At 41.1% G+C, this 15,798-nt stretch overlaps 2 protein-coding genes across 25 annotated transcripts in view; one reads left to right on the top strand and one right to left on the bottom strand.

Annotated features, from left to right (window-relative positions):
• Positions 1–10,995, top strand: part of SCGN (secretagogin, EF-hand calcium binding protein) — a 40,589-nt gene extending 29,594 nt beyond the window's left edge. The window contains exons 8-11 of the mRNA XM_081245202.1: positions 383–428; positions 676–735; positions 2,399–2,467; positions 7,478–10,995. Of these exons, the coding sequence (XP_081101328.1) occupies positions 383–428; positions 676–735; positions 2,399–2,467; positions 7,478–7,606 (304 nt within the window). The 3' untranslated portion in view covers positions 7,607–10,995. The remainder of the gene's footprint in view (positions 1–382; positions 429–675; positions 736–2,398; positions 2,468–7,477) is intronic.
• The window catches only part of SLC17A1 (solute carrier family 17 member 1), a 269,472-nt gene that overhangs the window by 107,484 nt on the left and 146,190 nt on the right, over positions 1–15,798 (bottom strand). The gene's annotated exons all lie outside the window — the stretch shown is intronic.

The following is a 15,798-nucleotide window of genomic DNA, read 5'->3' as shown; positions in this document are numbered from 1 at the left end:
TTATTTGTTTTTATATTGTACAAATTCCTTTTTTTTTTTTTTTTTTTTTTTTTGCTGTAATGGGCCTCTCACTGTTGTGGCCTCTCCCGTTGCGGAGCGCAGGCTCAGCGGCCATAGCTCACGGGGCCAACCGCTCCACGGCATGTGGGATTCTCCCAGACCGGGGCACGAACCCATGTCCCCTGCATCGGCAGGCGGGCTCCCAACCACTGCGCCACCAGGGAAGCCCCAAATTCCTATTTTTTAAGCACCTACCCTATTCTGCAGAATAACCTGGAAGTTGCCTGCCCTTTCCTCACACCAGAGTTATAAATCTACTTGTTATTGAGAGCTGATAGATCATCATGTGGATAACGTTTTTTGATTTCCCCCCCCCATTTAGGGTTCTGGCTCTTCAGGAAAACTTCCTTCTCCAATTTAAAATGGATGTAAGTAGTGGCATTTCTCTAGGTGGATTTGTATCATTCATGTTGCTCTATAGATTTGAGAGGGAGGGAAGAAAGGTATCTAATTGTATTGCCTTTAATTTATCTAGAGACTGATAAGGCTCAGTGTCAGAATTAAGGGATTAGGAACTGTTGACTCAAAGTTTATAAAAGTTGTCTAAGACCCTGGAAGAATTGTACAACAGAAGTTTCACACTGCTGATCGACATAATGCTTTCTCCATATACAGGCTTGTTCCACTGAAGAAAGAAAGAGGGACTTTGAGAAAATCTTTGCTCACTATGATGTCGTAAGTGTGCCTTTTCAATATATTGTGCTGGCCATCTTTAGGTAGGAAGCTTTTTTAGCCCTTATGTGGGGTCATCCTACCTACAGACCCTAAACTTATATAATGAACAGCAATTGCACATGTGTGTTGCTATGTCAAGGTACCCTCAGCTTCTCTATGAAACTTCTGAGAACTAAGTAAAAATAGACATAGGAGTACTTATGGTGGAGAAGAGAATAAAATCACATTATTATTATTATTATTATTATTTTTGCGGTACACGGGCCTCTCACTGTTGTGGCCTCTCCCATTGCTGAGCACAGGCTCCGGACGCGCAGGCTCAGCAGCCATGGCTCATGGGCCCAATCACTCCACGGCACGTGGGATCTTCCCGGACCGGGGCACGAACCCATGTCCCCTGCATCGGCAGGCGGACTCTCAACCACTGTACCACCAGGGAAGCCCTATTATTATTTTTTTGCTCCTTGTAACCAAGCTAAAAGAAAGTTTATCCTTCTTGGTCTCTATCTATCATAGTATGCTCAAACACAAAAGCAAACAGTCAAATAAGAAAGAAAAAACAACCAACCTAAAGAAATAGGGGGAAAGTCAGACATATTTGGCACAAAATCTATTTCTCTTATAAGACTATTATCTGGTCCTTCTTTAGAGGGGAGAAAATAATAATTCTAAAGAACGAAGTATGGCAAAGAGGTTGAATTTCTTGAGTACAAGGTGGGATAATGCATGGAGCAATGAAAACAAAATGAAAGTTGAGAAAGGTCATAAGAGATCCTGAAACTAATCAGACTGGATATCTGTGTGTCATATTCTGAGCAGAAAAGAAAATCACCTGGAAGAGGCAGTCTAGCAAATTGTTTAAGTATATAGGACTCTGTGACCAATTACCTGGGTTTGAATCACGGCTCATGAGCTGTGTCACCTTGGGCAAATTTCTTAACCTCCCTGTGCCTCATTTTCCTTATCTATAAAATTAGGGTGATGGGGATAATGATAATACCTACCCCATGGGCTTGTTATATGAGAATTAAATGAACTCATGTTCCTAAGCTTTTCGAGGAGCTCCTGGCATATGGCAAGTACTGTATTAGTGTCTGGTAAATACACTAAGGGAATGAGTTTTTATAATATGTTAAAGGTTCAGGATTAGAAAACCTTGAGGAGATGGGTAGAAAAAATAAAAAAGATTTTATGCATGAACCATATAGTAATTCTAATATGCTCACTCAATGTAGTCTCTCTTGAATTTAAAATGTTTTGATACTCATTAAATCATTGCTAAATCATAAAGCAAAATGTAAAAATGTCAGTCTATCCTTCAAAGGATCAGTGGATGTTCAATTAGCACTAGTCTGAACTGAGTCCTAGTATTTGAGAAGCAAATAAAGTCGGTACATGTCATATTAATGCTATTTGTAAGAGCCAAGGAGCTCAAAACTACTGCTTCCCATTTGGTAAAATGGAGGGAGTTATTTACAGTGAGTGCTTCTGATTTATGTGAAGCATTCACATCCTGCACAGAGACGGTAAGTTGGAACATGCCATTTCCAAACTTGTTTGCAGGCACAAAAGAATACTGATTTGGTCTATTTGTATAATTTATTCTTTAAGCTTTCTGACTTAAGAAAATGATATTTGGTTGATTGTATCTTTTATTTTTCAGAGTAAAACTGGAGCCCTAGAAGGCCCAGAAGTGGATGGGTTTGTCAAAGACATGATGGAGCTTGTCCAGGTAACTTCACGAGGCTGTGTAGATCATCCCCATCATGGATTGGGGTTGCCGTTTTGACTCCACTATTTATTTTGGGGAATCAGTAGGGCCAAAGATTAATGCTGGAGAAAATCTAGGGATGTAGTCTAACAAACTTTGAGCTTTCAAACTTTGAAGCCCCAAAAATCTCTCTTCTCTCTTAAGATCATTTGTAGTTTCAATTAAGTGAAGCCCCCATAGAAGCTTCTTGTTACCATCATTTGAATGTCATCTATTTTACCAAAGGAGCACAGTGCCACTATATATCTTACTGCTTTATTTTTTGATTACAGAAAGTCCTTCTCCTGTGGACTTGGTTATTAGAATAACTAAAACTTTTAATTTCATGTAATAAATCCCATACTTGGGATTCTCTCTCTTTCTTTTTTTTTTTTTTTTTTTTTACACCAAGGGGCTGCTCTAACACCTAGCCTAAGATGGCTGTTTTACCTAGCAAGGCAGTGATTGGGACTGATGATATTTAGATTATATTTACATCACAGAGCTGTTTCACGTAGGGCAAACAGGTTTAAAAAAGCAATCTCCTTTGAGATCCTGATGAATTGTACTGACTGGCTGTACGATCCAGTTAAACAGATACTTTCTAACTCCTGTGTGGGTGTTTTTCTATGAGACTGTATAGACACTGAATTTCATAGTCTCATATCCTTAAGGATTTCTTTTGAGGTTTGTATAGGACACAATGGTCATTTCCTGATTGGCCCAGATGGCAATAAATTTGAGTAGCAACAATTATTAACGGTTTTTGGAGTCTCAGACCTTTTTGAAAAATCTGATTAAATCTATGGAGCTTTGCCATGGAAAAATGCCCAAATACCGATTTTTGCATAAATCTCCAGGAAGTTTACATACTGCAGTTAAGCAGGCATGGATGAGATTTCTCTTATCAGGATGCCTCCTAACTCTCATTAGTCCCATCCCAACTGGCCCCTTGCCACTTCTTTGTCCCCTTCACGTGGTGCTCCTGTTGGAGATTTCACCAACATTTGCCCAGCCAGAATAGTTGCTGGGTGTTGGTGTGATACTGTCTTTTACACTGCTTGCTAAATTAAAATCCCATTTCACTCATTACCTATTTAATGCCAGAATGACTTCTATAATAGAAAGTGAGCAATTATCTATGGGACATTAAAGGTGCACAGCAGAAGGCCTTGCCTAACTGGAGTTTTAATTTGCTTTTGATAGAATAAATGGAATGGGAAGCCTGTTTTCCAGAGCTGTGTGGCCTCCTCTTTGCTGTGGAGCCAGGGCCCCTGACTGCCTGAGTGTAGAGCCCAGAGGCTTCAGATCCTTACAGATCCTTTCAATTATCTTTCAACTGTCTCTGGGTTTGGCAATGGCCTCCAAAGGTTAATGGGAGATGATGGAAGTGAAACCTAAACCAGCAACGGAGCAGAGAAGACATTTTTCTAGAGAAAATTAAAGGGAAAACTTCATGACCATCTAAAAACCTGAGCTGGAGGCAGAAGTCCGCCTCACTCTTTGATGGACTTATATCACCTCTATGGGAAATCAGAGGATCCCCGCCACTTTTGTCCTTGCCCCTCTATTTCTGTGGGGCTACTGGGGCAACAAAAAAGCACTTCTCCATGTCAGTACCAGACAATTTGAGACAGCTGGTTTCTAAGGATTGGGTCAGACTGTGGTCAGTAATACAAAAGCAGTTTATAGGAGGCTGATCTGTTGAGCTAAAAAGTATGTACACAGTAATTAGTTACTAATGTTCTCCCCAGAAGCCAGATGATTGAGGGCACCTATCTTTATTGGATCTTTCTAGTCTTCCAGGTTGCTTCAATATATATTCACATACAATTTGAAAGATGTAGTGAAGTATGACAACTGGGTCATTGAGACCCTGACATTGAGACCACTGAGGATCTGACATTTCTCAGCTTCATAAACTAGAGCCATCTCCTGTGACCTATTTCTTTATTTTCATCTTATAAGAAAGGGCCACAGGACAATTAAACTAGTATCTGGGGTTTATTTTAAAAGCAACTATCAGAGCATGCCATGGGGTCAGCAGGGAGCTGGTTCAGTTTCTAAACATACGGTCCTGGTCAGGATCCCCGATGTTTGCAATAATAACCCTGAAGTAAGCTTATTTTATAGCCTTTTAATTCTTGTACAGTCATATATGACATATATGTTGAATTTGTGTTAACAAAATTATTTGGTTACCAGAACACCCACCCTTTTCTTTAACCTCTGGAAAATGCTACCCAAGGCTGTCCTCCATCAGTGTGATCAGATAGTAAGTCCCTGAGGGAGCGGACACCGTAATTTCTACACAAGACTTTTTGAAAGCCTGTAGCCCACTTAGCACAGCAAGAAAATCAACACAAGAATCTACAACCTAAACTAGAAAGTGGGAAGGCAAGACATTGAAGATTCCAAGCACCCACCAAGGAGAAGTGGCAATGTGAACAAAAATGTTGGAAGTCAAATAAAAGGGATGCCAGAGATGACCAGGGTGTCTGCCTGGAGATGATGAGAGGTCCTGCCCCCAGGCCTCCAAAAGTTTATTCTTTTCCCTGCTAGATACACCATCTGCTTTTCTCTGCTGTTGACAAGAAGATGGTTGGCAAGAGGGGACTCATAGAGGCCTTAGATCAGGAACCTGCACACATTTATACTGGCAACTTGTTATTAAAATGGAAGCCCTCAGTGGTTTCAAATGATTTGTCTTCTGTGATCCAAGCATTTTTTTTTTTAGCAGTGGCATTCAGTCCTCCTGACTCCTGGTGATTTGTCAAGCATTAAAAACATAACTCAAGGGCTTCCCTGGTGGTGCAGTGGTTGGGAATTAGCCTGCCAATGCAGGGGTCACAGGTTCGAGTCCTGTTCCAGAAAGATCCCACATGCTGCGGAGCAACTAAGCCTATGCGCCACAAATACTGAGCCTGCACCCTAGAGCCTGCGAGCCACAGCTACTGAGCCCTCGTGCCACAACTACTGAAGTCCACATGCCTAGAGCCCGTGCTCCACAACAAGAGAAGCCACCGCAATGAGAAGCACACCCACCGCAACGAGGAGTAGCCCCCACTCGCCGCAACTAGAGAAAGCCCGTGCGTAGCAACGAAGACCCTACACAGCCAAAAAAAATAATTAAAAAAACCCCCACAAAACCCAAAACCCACAACTCACAAGATCCAAAGAAACTTCCTTTATATACACACCCACATTCATACCCACAACTGCCTCCCCAACATATGCCTGCACACAACCTAAGATATTTCTACTCACTTAAAGGAAATAAATAAGGGGAAAAAAAAGAGCTTAGAATAGTTTGCTATTGCATAAATGCTTTGGCAAATTAATATATGCTAATATGTACATGACTACCACCTGAGTCTTTTCTAAGTGTGGGAATTTACTAAAAGGATCCTGGGGCAGGGTGTCACTTGCTGCAGAAAGGATTTAGCAAAAGTGGTTTGAGGATACTGAAACACAAATATCCCACTTGTAACCGTACAACAAATGAGCCTGTAATACAGAGCCACAGAGTGTAGCTTGCTGTGGCAAGGACCTCTAGGCCCCTTTTCCTCAGGCCACATCTATACCTGCCTGGCACTGACCCCCAGGGAGCTATCCTCTAGAGCCCCGACAAAGAGAACCTACTGACAATGTGTTATGTGTTAGCCTCTTAGTCCAATCACTCAGGGATTCTCGGCAGAGGAGTGGAGTTCGCCAAGTTTCGCTTCTGGCCCCGGATTCTTTCACCTCCTGATATCTCCCAGAATCCTGCCCTGCTTCGGCGTTTTTTCTTCTTGCTCTGCCGTATGGCTCCCAGTTCCTGCTGTTCTCTCCCCTCCTTTGCTCTGTTAAAACCTGCTATCAGGGGTAGATTTCGTGTCAGTCATTTACCCTGTGGGACATTGCAAATTAGCTTGTCTTAATATGGCTGTTTAGTTGCAGAATGAAAGGTTTTGTTTCCTACTGCAGGTTTTCTAGAGCTTTCTTTGGAAGTGAGGGAACCTTGGGGTGGGGTTGGGTGATAAGGGCTGCTTCCAAGAGTTCCTGAAATCAAACCCTGCAGGGCGAGCCTCTGCTGCCCACTCATAACTAGTCCACAATCAAGGGGTTTGGAAATATGATGTTTTCCTTTCTCTCCAGACATTGACTTTTAAATTTAGATTCATCACCATTCATACAGCTTCATTAGGCCAGCGATTTCACCATGAGAGCAGAGAGAACTAGTGAAATGAGCACTTAATTGGAGACAAAAGACTTGGTATCAAAAATGCTGTTGCCACTTTCTGGCTTGGCAAGATGTCTCAGCTCTTTCTGAGCCTCCGTGTCCTAATCTGTAAACGAGGCATAATCATTTACTTTGCAAAGTTACCGCAAGGATTAAATAAAATAACCTAGGAAGAATCACTTAGTTCCAGCATTGCTCACTTTTGCAGGCCTTTGAGTTTAGAATATTTTCCTAGCTGGCCTGACTCACAATTCCTTCTTAGCCCCTGAAATAGTCCCTTGGAATAAGTGTGATGGGGCCTATCTAGCTCAACAACATAATTCTTTAGTTAGATTTTCATGCATTGTAACCCTTTTAAAAACTAGAGGCACAGAAACCTCCCACGGGGAGATAATAAATGTGCCTTCTCTCAGCAGCGTAGTGGGACAGAATTTTGGTGACGATCCTCTGCTCAAGGGAAAATATCTTTATTATGGTTGAGAAAAAGGCAGGCTTTCTGTTAGAACTGCAGAGAAGTGATGTGGGAATAGACATTCTTTTGCGTGAAGGGACATGCTGAGCAATGAACTTGTTGGCAGAAAACTTATCCTTGGCAACATTTGGTGTGATGAGGAGAGAGAATCACTCCCTCATGGCCTGTCTCCAGGGAGGGGCTCTCAGAAGGCAGGGTGTCCCCTAAGCTTAGCAAACATGGAGGGGAGGCAGGGTGGCAGGAAAGGGTGGGACTGCCATTGGCTTGCCTACTGACATGTTATTTTTATTGTCCTCAGCCCAGCATCAGCGGGGTGGACCTTGATAAGTTCCGGGAGATTCTTTTGCGACACTGCGATGTGAATAAGGATGGAAAAATTCAGAAGTCTGAGCTGGCTTTGTGTCTTGGGCTGAAAATCAACCCCTAATCCCCAGACCGCTTTGCCTTTTGCTCTTAGCGTGTTTCTGAGCTCCCGCTGGTAAAACTGTATCTGTGCTTTGCTATTGGGGACACAGTAGGCAAACTTTCTAACAAATGGTGTGGTGTTCTTGGGCAAGGGGCCTTCTTTTTAATGTCCTGGTGTTTTCCTGCTTTTACTGGAAGCCCCCCCCCCACGCAGGGTCTGTGTTATTTGACCCTGGGCTTTCCTGCACCCCTGAAGACTCAGCTGACCTCCAGAATCTGCTTGGCTTGTCCTCCCCCAGTCACTGGGGAGGTGGGGCAGCTGAGTCCATCTATCTGTGCTCTTCTTTTCGGCTTTCTGCTGAATGGTATGTGGCATTCGTGGCAGCCCCATGACTTTTACAAACAGATTTTGAAGTGGAAATAAACCTGCAGCTGTAAACAAAGATGCACTGATAACTGTTTTTGTGTTGTGACCTTTAGAGGGTTCTACCTGATGGTTGGGTGGATGAACTACTTCTCTAACTGGGGTGGGGGAAAGAGGAGAAGGAGAGAAAAGGGCAAGATCCTGGATGGAGTCCACATCACCAATCCTGTAGTTCTCAGGTGCCCGGACGAGTTGGAGTCAAAGTAGGAGTTGCCAATAGTCATTTTCATCTCACTGCATGGAGAAGACCAGAACATTCATCCTGGGATGGGTTTTACTCTTAGCTGCTTTTGCAAACTCACATGGCCAAGCAGGCAGGAATACAGAAGAAATCTGAAGAAAATCTTTCCCAGGTAACCCAAGCATCCGTCACCCCCTCCAACCATTCCTCTTCTAACAGTTTCCTCTGGCAAATCTGGGACCCCTGAAACCTCCTCCTACGCCTGTGACTATTGTGGGCCCCTCTGCAGGCTGCTGGCTCCCCCATGGACCAGACCCCCTCCCTTCACTCATGGGGCAGGGGCAGACAGATTGATTCCTCTGCTGTCCTGACACTTTATTTTCCAGAACACCCCTACCTTATACCAGACTGTGCAGGAATTTCAGGTTTAATGAAGTGTTGTAGGTAATTCAGAGAAATTATAGTGTAGAATAGTTCACTTAGAGCTGACCATAACCCAAGAAATTCTACCACTCACAGAGATCTCCCTCACTGACACACACAGGTCCTAACCTGGTTCCCTTCCTCTTAGGTGCCCCTTACTTCCAACATACAGATAATTAGTATCCATCATTACTATTTGATCAAGTGCTGTCTATGTGCCATGTACTTCTAGATGCTTTCCATACCTTAACTAATTTAGTCCTCACCAAACCCTATGAGGTAGGTACTCTCACGACAACCACCTTAGAGATGAAGAAACTGAGGTAAATAGAAACTAAGCAGCATGTCTGTGCTCATACATATCAGAGGTTGGGAGTCAGGGAGTCAACAACGGCCGATTTTCAAATGATGCCAACAGACAAGGGCTTAATCTCCAAAATATACAAACAGTTCATACAACTCAACAACAAAAAAAGCAAACAAACCAATTGAAAAATGGGTAGAAGACTTTGATAAACATTTCTCCAAAGAAGACATACAGGTGGCCAGTAGGCGCTAAAAAGATGCTCAACATCACTAATTATTAGAGAGATGCAAATCAAAACTACAATGAGTCACCACCTCATACCTGTCAGAATGGCCATCATTAAAACGTCTACAAATGACAAATGCTGGAGAGGGTGTGGAGAAAAGGAAACCTCTCCTACACTGTTGGTGGGAATGCAAGTTGGTGCAGCCACTATGCAGAACAGTACAGAGGTTCCTCAGAAAACTGAAAATAGAATTACCCTATGACCCAGCAATCCCACTCCTGGAAATATACCCAGACAAAACTATAATTCAAAAAGATACATGCAACCCTATGCTCATAGCAGCACTATTCACAATAGCCAAAACATGGAAACAACCTAAATGTCCATCGACAGATGAATGGATAAAGAAGATGTGGGACATATATACAAATAATGGCCAATTTTCATGCATCTTTCAGGAAACCTTGGTCCTTCCCCACAGGTTTGGTCTCACTGTGGGGTCCACAGCAGCCCCCAGCAGAACATTTCTCTAAGTCTGGGTCATTCAGTGTGGATTAATGCTTCATGGGAGCTTAAAGAGAGCCCAGGAAGGAGTACAGGGCAAGCCAAGAAGGCAGACTTCTCCTCATTGTCCAAATGTTGAGCTAACTGTGTACCCACACACCCTTCAAAGAGCAAACATTTGTTTCTAGGGTTGAGACAACCTAAGCTCACAAGAAGGAAAAAATAAAAACTGGACCCAAAGCTGACATATATTCATTTAATTCATGACTCTCCCTTTAGCTACATGAGGAGAACTTTTGAGGTTACTGCTCCAGCCATGACTGTATAAATTCTTAGCCAAAGGGTCCTCAGTGTCTTTCTGGAGATAACGGAGGTGGAAGTGAGTGGGGAAGGGAAGCTTTAGTCTTTTAAGGGTAATTTGTTAAGATTCATTGAGGGCAGCTACTTGCCTTGAGCACCAGCAAGCTTTCGGTCATGGGATATGGCTGAGATTCTATCAGAAGCTCTCAGGTTTCTTGCCCAGTCATAATCTTAGGTTGGCAAAGACCTTTCCCAGCATCCAAAGAAAGGGCTGGTGGAGATCTTTAAGTGGAAGGAAGGTGGGTTTGTTCCACTTAAGGAATGAGTTCACTCAAAAACATTCTCAAGAAGTTTGAGCCTCATGTCCTATAATATAGGTGCTGGTATGTTCATTAATGGATAGTTATCCCAGTCCATTCTGGCTACTATAACAAAAATACTATTGACTGGGTGGCTTAAACAATGAACATTTATTTTTCACAATTCTAGAGGCTGGTAAGTCCAAGTTCAAGGTCCTGGTAGATTCAGTGTCTGGTGAGAACCTGCTTCTTGGTTCATAGACAGATGTCTATTCCTGTGTCCTCCAATGGTAGAAGGAACAATGAAGCTCTCTGTAGTCTCTTTTGTAAGGGCAGTAATCTCATTCATGAGGAGGACTCTGCCCTATGACCTAATCACCTCCCAAAGGCCAAATCTCCAAATGTCAACATGTTGGGGATTAAGCTTCACCATATAAATTTTGGAGAGACACAAACATTCAGTCTATAGCAATGGCCAAGGAAAATAACTGGTCTTAGCCCTCTGCTGGAGCATCAAAGGGGAACAGAGTGCTGAATAAGGGACTGACAGAAGGCAGAAGTCTCTTACCAAAGCCCATGCTGTAAATATTTGATGGGTTGGGGAAAGGTGTGATGGCACCCCAGAGAGCTGTGCTCCTTGCTGAAGATGTTTGCTCATTCATTCCAAATCAGAAAGGAAGAAGTAAAATTGTCTCTATTTGCTGATGATGTGATCTTATATAGAGAAAATCCTAAAGACTCCACCAAAAACCTGTTAGAACTAATAAATGAATTCAGTAAAGTTGCAGTATACAAAATCAACATGCAAAATGCTGTAGTATATAGCATTTTTATATTCTAACAACAAAATACATGAAAAAGGAACAAAGAAAACAATCCCATTTACAATAGCATCAAACATAATAAAATACTTAGGAATAAATTTAACCAAGGAAGTGAAAGATATGTATACTGAAAACTGTAAGACTTTGATAAAAGAAATTGAAGAAGGCACAAATAAATGGAAAGATATCCTGTGTTTATCATTTGGAAGAATTAATATTGTTAAAATGTCAATACTATCCAGAGCCATCTAATATTCAATGCAATCCATATCAAAATTCCAATAGCATTTTTCATATAGGTAGAAAAAACAATCTTAAAATTTGTATGGAACCACAAAAGACCTCAAATAACTAAAGCAAGACTAAGAAAGAAGACCAAAGCTGGAGACATCACACTTCCTGATTTTAAACTATATTACAAAGCTACAGTAATCAGAAGGGTATGGTATGGCATAACAGACAGACACATAGACCAATGGAACAGAATTGAGAGGCCAGAAATAAACCCTCGCATATATGGTCAACTAATATTTGACAAGGGAGCCATGAATGCTCAAGAGAAAGAATAGTGTCTTCAATAAATGTTGTTGGGGAAACTGGATAGCCACATGCACAAGAATGAAACTGGATCCTCATCTTATATAACTCAACAAAAATTAACGTGCAATGGATTAAAGATTTAAATGTAACACCTGAAACAATAAAACTCCTAGACAAAAACACAGAAAGAGCTCCTTGACATTGGTCTTGGCAATGATTTTTTTGGATATAACACCAAAAGCACAAGCAACAGGAGCAAAAGTCAGTAAGTGGAACTACATCATATGAAAAAGCTTCTGCACAGCAGAAAAAACAGTTAAAATGAAGAGGCAACCTACAGAATGGGAGAACATATTTGCAAACCATCTGTCTAATAAGGGGTTAATATCCAAAATATACAAGAAACTTATGCAACTCAGTAGCAAAAAACAATCTGGTTAAAAAATGGGAAGAGGATCTGAATAGACATTTTGCCAAAGAAGACATACAAATAAACAACAGGTATGTCAAAAGGTGCTCAACATTACTAATCATCAGAGAAATACAAATTAAAACCACAATATTACCTCACATATTAGAATGGCCATTATCAAAAAGACAAGAGATAAGTGTTTGCAAGGATGTGGAGAAAAGGGAACGCTTATGCACTCTTGGTGGAAATGTAAATTGGTTCAGCTACTGTGGAAAACAGTATGGAGGTTCCTCAAAAAAATAAAAACAGAACTACCATAGGATCCAGCAATTCTACTTCTGGGTATACAGCCAAAGGAAATAAAATCAGGATCTTGAAGAGGTACCTTTACTTTCACATTTCTTTGCAGCATCATTCACAATAGCCAAGATGCAAAGACCATCTAAGTGCCCATCAATGGATAATAAAAAAGATTATATACATATAATCTTCTTCATGTATATACATATATATATTATTCTATTTTGCTTTAATATATGTCTACATGATATTAAAGCAAAAAAGAATGTGATTATATTTGCTGCATAATGTAGCCTAAAATAAAAGGTTGAGTGATAGAATCCAATCATTCATTTCTGTAAAATTTCAGTAAAACTGGTGTGGGTACCAGCTTTACTTTATCCTGACACTGCAGTATCTGATCAGTTCAGCCAAAAATCCTACAAATCCAGCAGTTTGAATGAATTTAATAGTTGCACAAATAACAGACTTTCTGACTGAACTCAGACAAGACTTGGTATTAAAAAAAACAAAAAACAAGCAAACCAAAAAAACAGCTTCAGAGGCCCTACTATCAGACCCATAGGCTTTAATTCTGCTTCTTGATTGCTTATGAATTTATAAGTTCTGAAAGTCTGTAAGTTTTAGAAATAGCAATCATTGGCATGTTTCTGCTTTATTCTGGTAAAGATACTTAGAGTCTATGAGACTTCTAGGACAATATAAGTTTCTAACTATGAAAACAAACAATCAACCTGGCAGATAAAAATGTGTTTCTATTCCCTGATGGATCCTCTCTCTTCTTTCCCTCCAGGGTTAGAAAAACTAATTATCGTGACTGCTAACCTTCCCTCTTCACTGGTTCTCTGCATCTCCACATCCCTAGGACACCTCAGTGCCTCCCAGGCAGGCTCCTTTCCCTGAGGGTCGGCTCTGCTCTCCTCAGCTGCCCCCTCCCTCCTCTCACTGCGGTGCCTACAGCTGCCCATTCCCTCTTCTTTACCTCTGTCCGGTCTAGTCCCTTCTCACCTCCCACCTCATTCCTCTTCCCCTTGACCAATTAAAATCTACCCTTTCTTCAAAGACCTGCTCAAGCATCAACTTTCCCATAGAGCCTGCTCCAATACTCTCCACCAATGTCCTTTTACCCCCTAATTTCTGTCATTGTCTAACCAATACTCCATAATTTGATTCTAATCCTTCTGTAGTTGTTTTATACGTCTGGTTTTGTCATTTCCAATGAAGTGCCAAGCTTCTTTTAAGATCAGAAAACCTTGTTTTAGATTTCTTCCAGAAGCTGGCCCTACCTGACCACTACACAGACACATATATCTCTTAGCACAGTGCCCAGTGATGAAATAGAATTTCACAGTTTAAGGCATGACAAGCAGAATTCAAACAAAAATTTTCTCTGCCCATTTGGGCCTCCTCCCTCCCCTCTAGTGTGCATCATGCATCTATCTGCATTCTGCATTAACCAGATTCCCCAGTGGCAGAAATACCTGCTCAACCATAAAGATCAATTTTTCTCCTGATGCCAGCTGTGTAACTCCTTAGAATGTAATATTTGTTTCTCTAACTTGTAAGGGGTCATGATGACTCACCACTCACCTTATAGGTGCAGACCACCTACAGGTGCAGCCAATATATCATTTCCCTTAAAGACTGTGATTGGGGCAGAACAGATTGGTCAGATAACCTGGTGAGATACTGGGCCATACTGAATGTAAGTTCTTAGCTTAAATATTTACTTATTACCTTATTAATGTTACTAGCTATATTCCTTGTAGTCTGCTTATTTTACAAGATTGCTTCTTGCATTACTAAATGTACGACTGAGCCTCAGAAAAAATTAATAATTAGGTGACTTGAAACAGTTGATCAAATATCCAGCTGTATAAGATCAATGATTGTAATATTATAACTCTAGATATGGGAAGAAGCAACAAAAGGGAAACATTTCCTGGACCATAACAGACTAGTAAGACAGGTGGTCCAGAGGCTTCTGGCTATTTTAACAAGGCCTAGGTCCAGTAACAGCACACTGAGTAGCCTATCGAGGAAATCCTCACCTGACCTGGGAATGAGCAATCTTAGCACCATGGGACAAAGTGGTCACGAAATGCCTCCCAAACCTTGGTTGAAATTAAGACCAAAAGAGAGGAGACTGTAAAATATAGAATGTTGCCCACCATCCAGTTCTATAAGAATCAAGTCATCAGCCACTGCAGTCACTGACCTATAATACACCTTGAAAGGAATTCAGGGTGAAGATCAGGATGAGGTACTTTGTGTTCTGGGAAAACTGACAGAACTGGCTCTGAGATAGATATTTTCAGGAGAAGACTGTGTGATCCCAGTTTCCTGCATCTTCTCATACTTAGAAAAGCACTAAACCATTAACTAAGATATCTGTTCCTCACAAATAGCAAAATCTTCTACCAAGATGAGTGCCTGATTGCACGTACCCATTTGCCAAAATCACATATGTACTGGCCTCTCCCTTTACCTCTTTGGAACTGTTCTCAGAGCTCTCTGAGAGACTGTCTCCTGGGTTATACTCCTCAGTTTGGCTTGAATAAAATTTTCCATTTCTTTCTTAGATTGACTATTGATTTATTTTTTGTCAACACCAGCACCAATTAGAAACTTAAAATATTACCGTGTAATGGAAAGAGTCTCAGTTATAAGACTACACAGTAGTCTGGCACTTAGTTCTAATTCTGTCTGTTCCTAGGGAAAGATCTACACATCAATTTCCTCATCTGTAAAATAACCGTGTTGACTTCCAGTGAAAATTATGCTGTATGTTCAGGCTTTGAGCACATCTCTCCCCAGGCCACCACTCTAAATGCATAGCAGTGTCCCAGCAAGCAATAAAAAAGACTTCTAAAAATGATGCTCACAAACAAAATCATCTTCCTGTAAGATAACACAGGGCCAGAGGTCTTGCTGGGCTCCCAATTCTGAGTCAAGAGGGTTAGCATCAGGCATTAAAAGGGATTGGAAGGCAGGAGTTGGTTTCACTGCTTGACACCAGGGGCTGGCATCAAATATACAATACAGTATTATTAACTATAGTCACCCTGCTGCATTACATCTCCAGGACTTACTTATTATATAACTGGAAGTTTGCACCTTTTGATCACCTTTGCCCAAAGTATAATCACTGAGACAATATCAATGCAAGCAATAACTTTTGACTGGCCACAGTTGGAAGTAATTAGTGAATAGAAATAGAGCAGATAATTCACACAGAAAGCCACACAGAGATGTAGTGAGATAATAAATATGAAAAAGAAAGATGGTAGCTATATTAAGAGTCCACAGTGCGTGTCTACAGCAATTCCAAACAAAAAGAACAGAAGGAATGATGGATAAATAAAACTTGAAGAGATAATGGTTGAGAGTTTCCAGAAATGAAGAAAGACATGAGTCCTCAGAATAGGAATACAGATTGAATATTAAACCTAGTAAATAAAAATAAACTCACAC

Source organism: Mesoplodon bidens, assembly GCF_964165515.1.
Source record: "Mesoplodon bidens genome assembly, chromosome: 10".
NCBI classification, from domain to species: Eukaryota; Metazoa; Chordata; class Mammalia; order Artiodactyla; family Ziphiidae; genus Mesoplodon; species Mesoplodon bidens.
The sequence above is the reverse complement of the archived record's forward strand: the minus strand, read 5'-3'. Positions and strand labels throughout refer to the sequence as shown.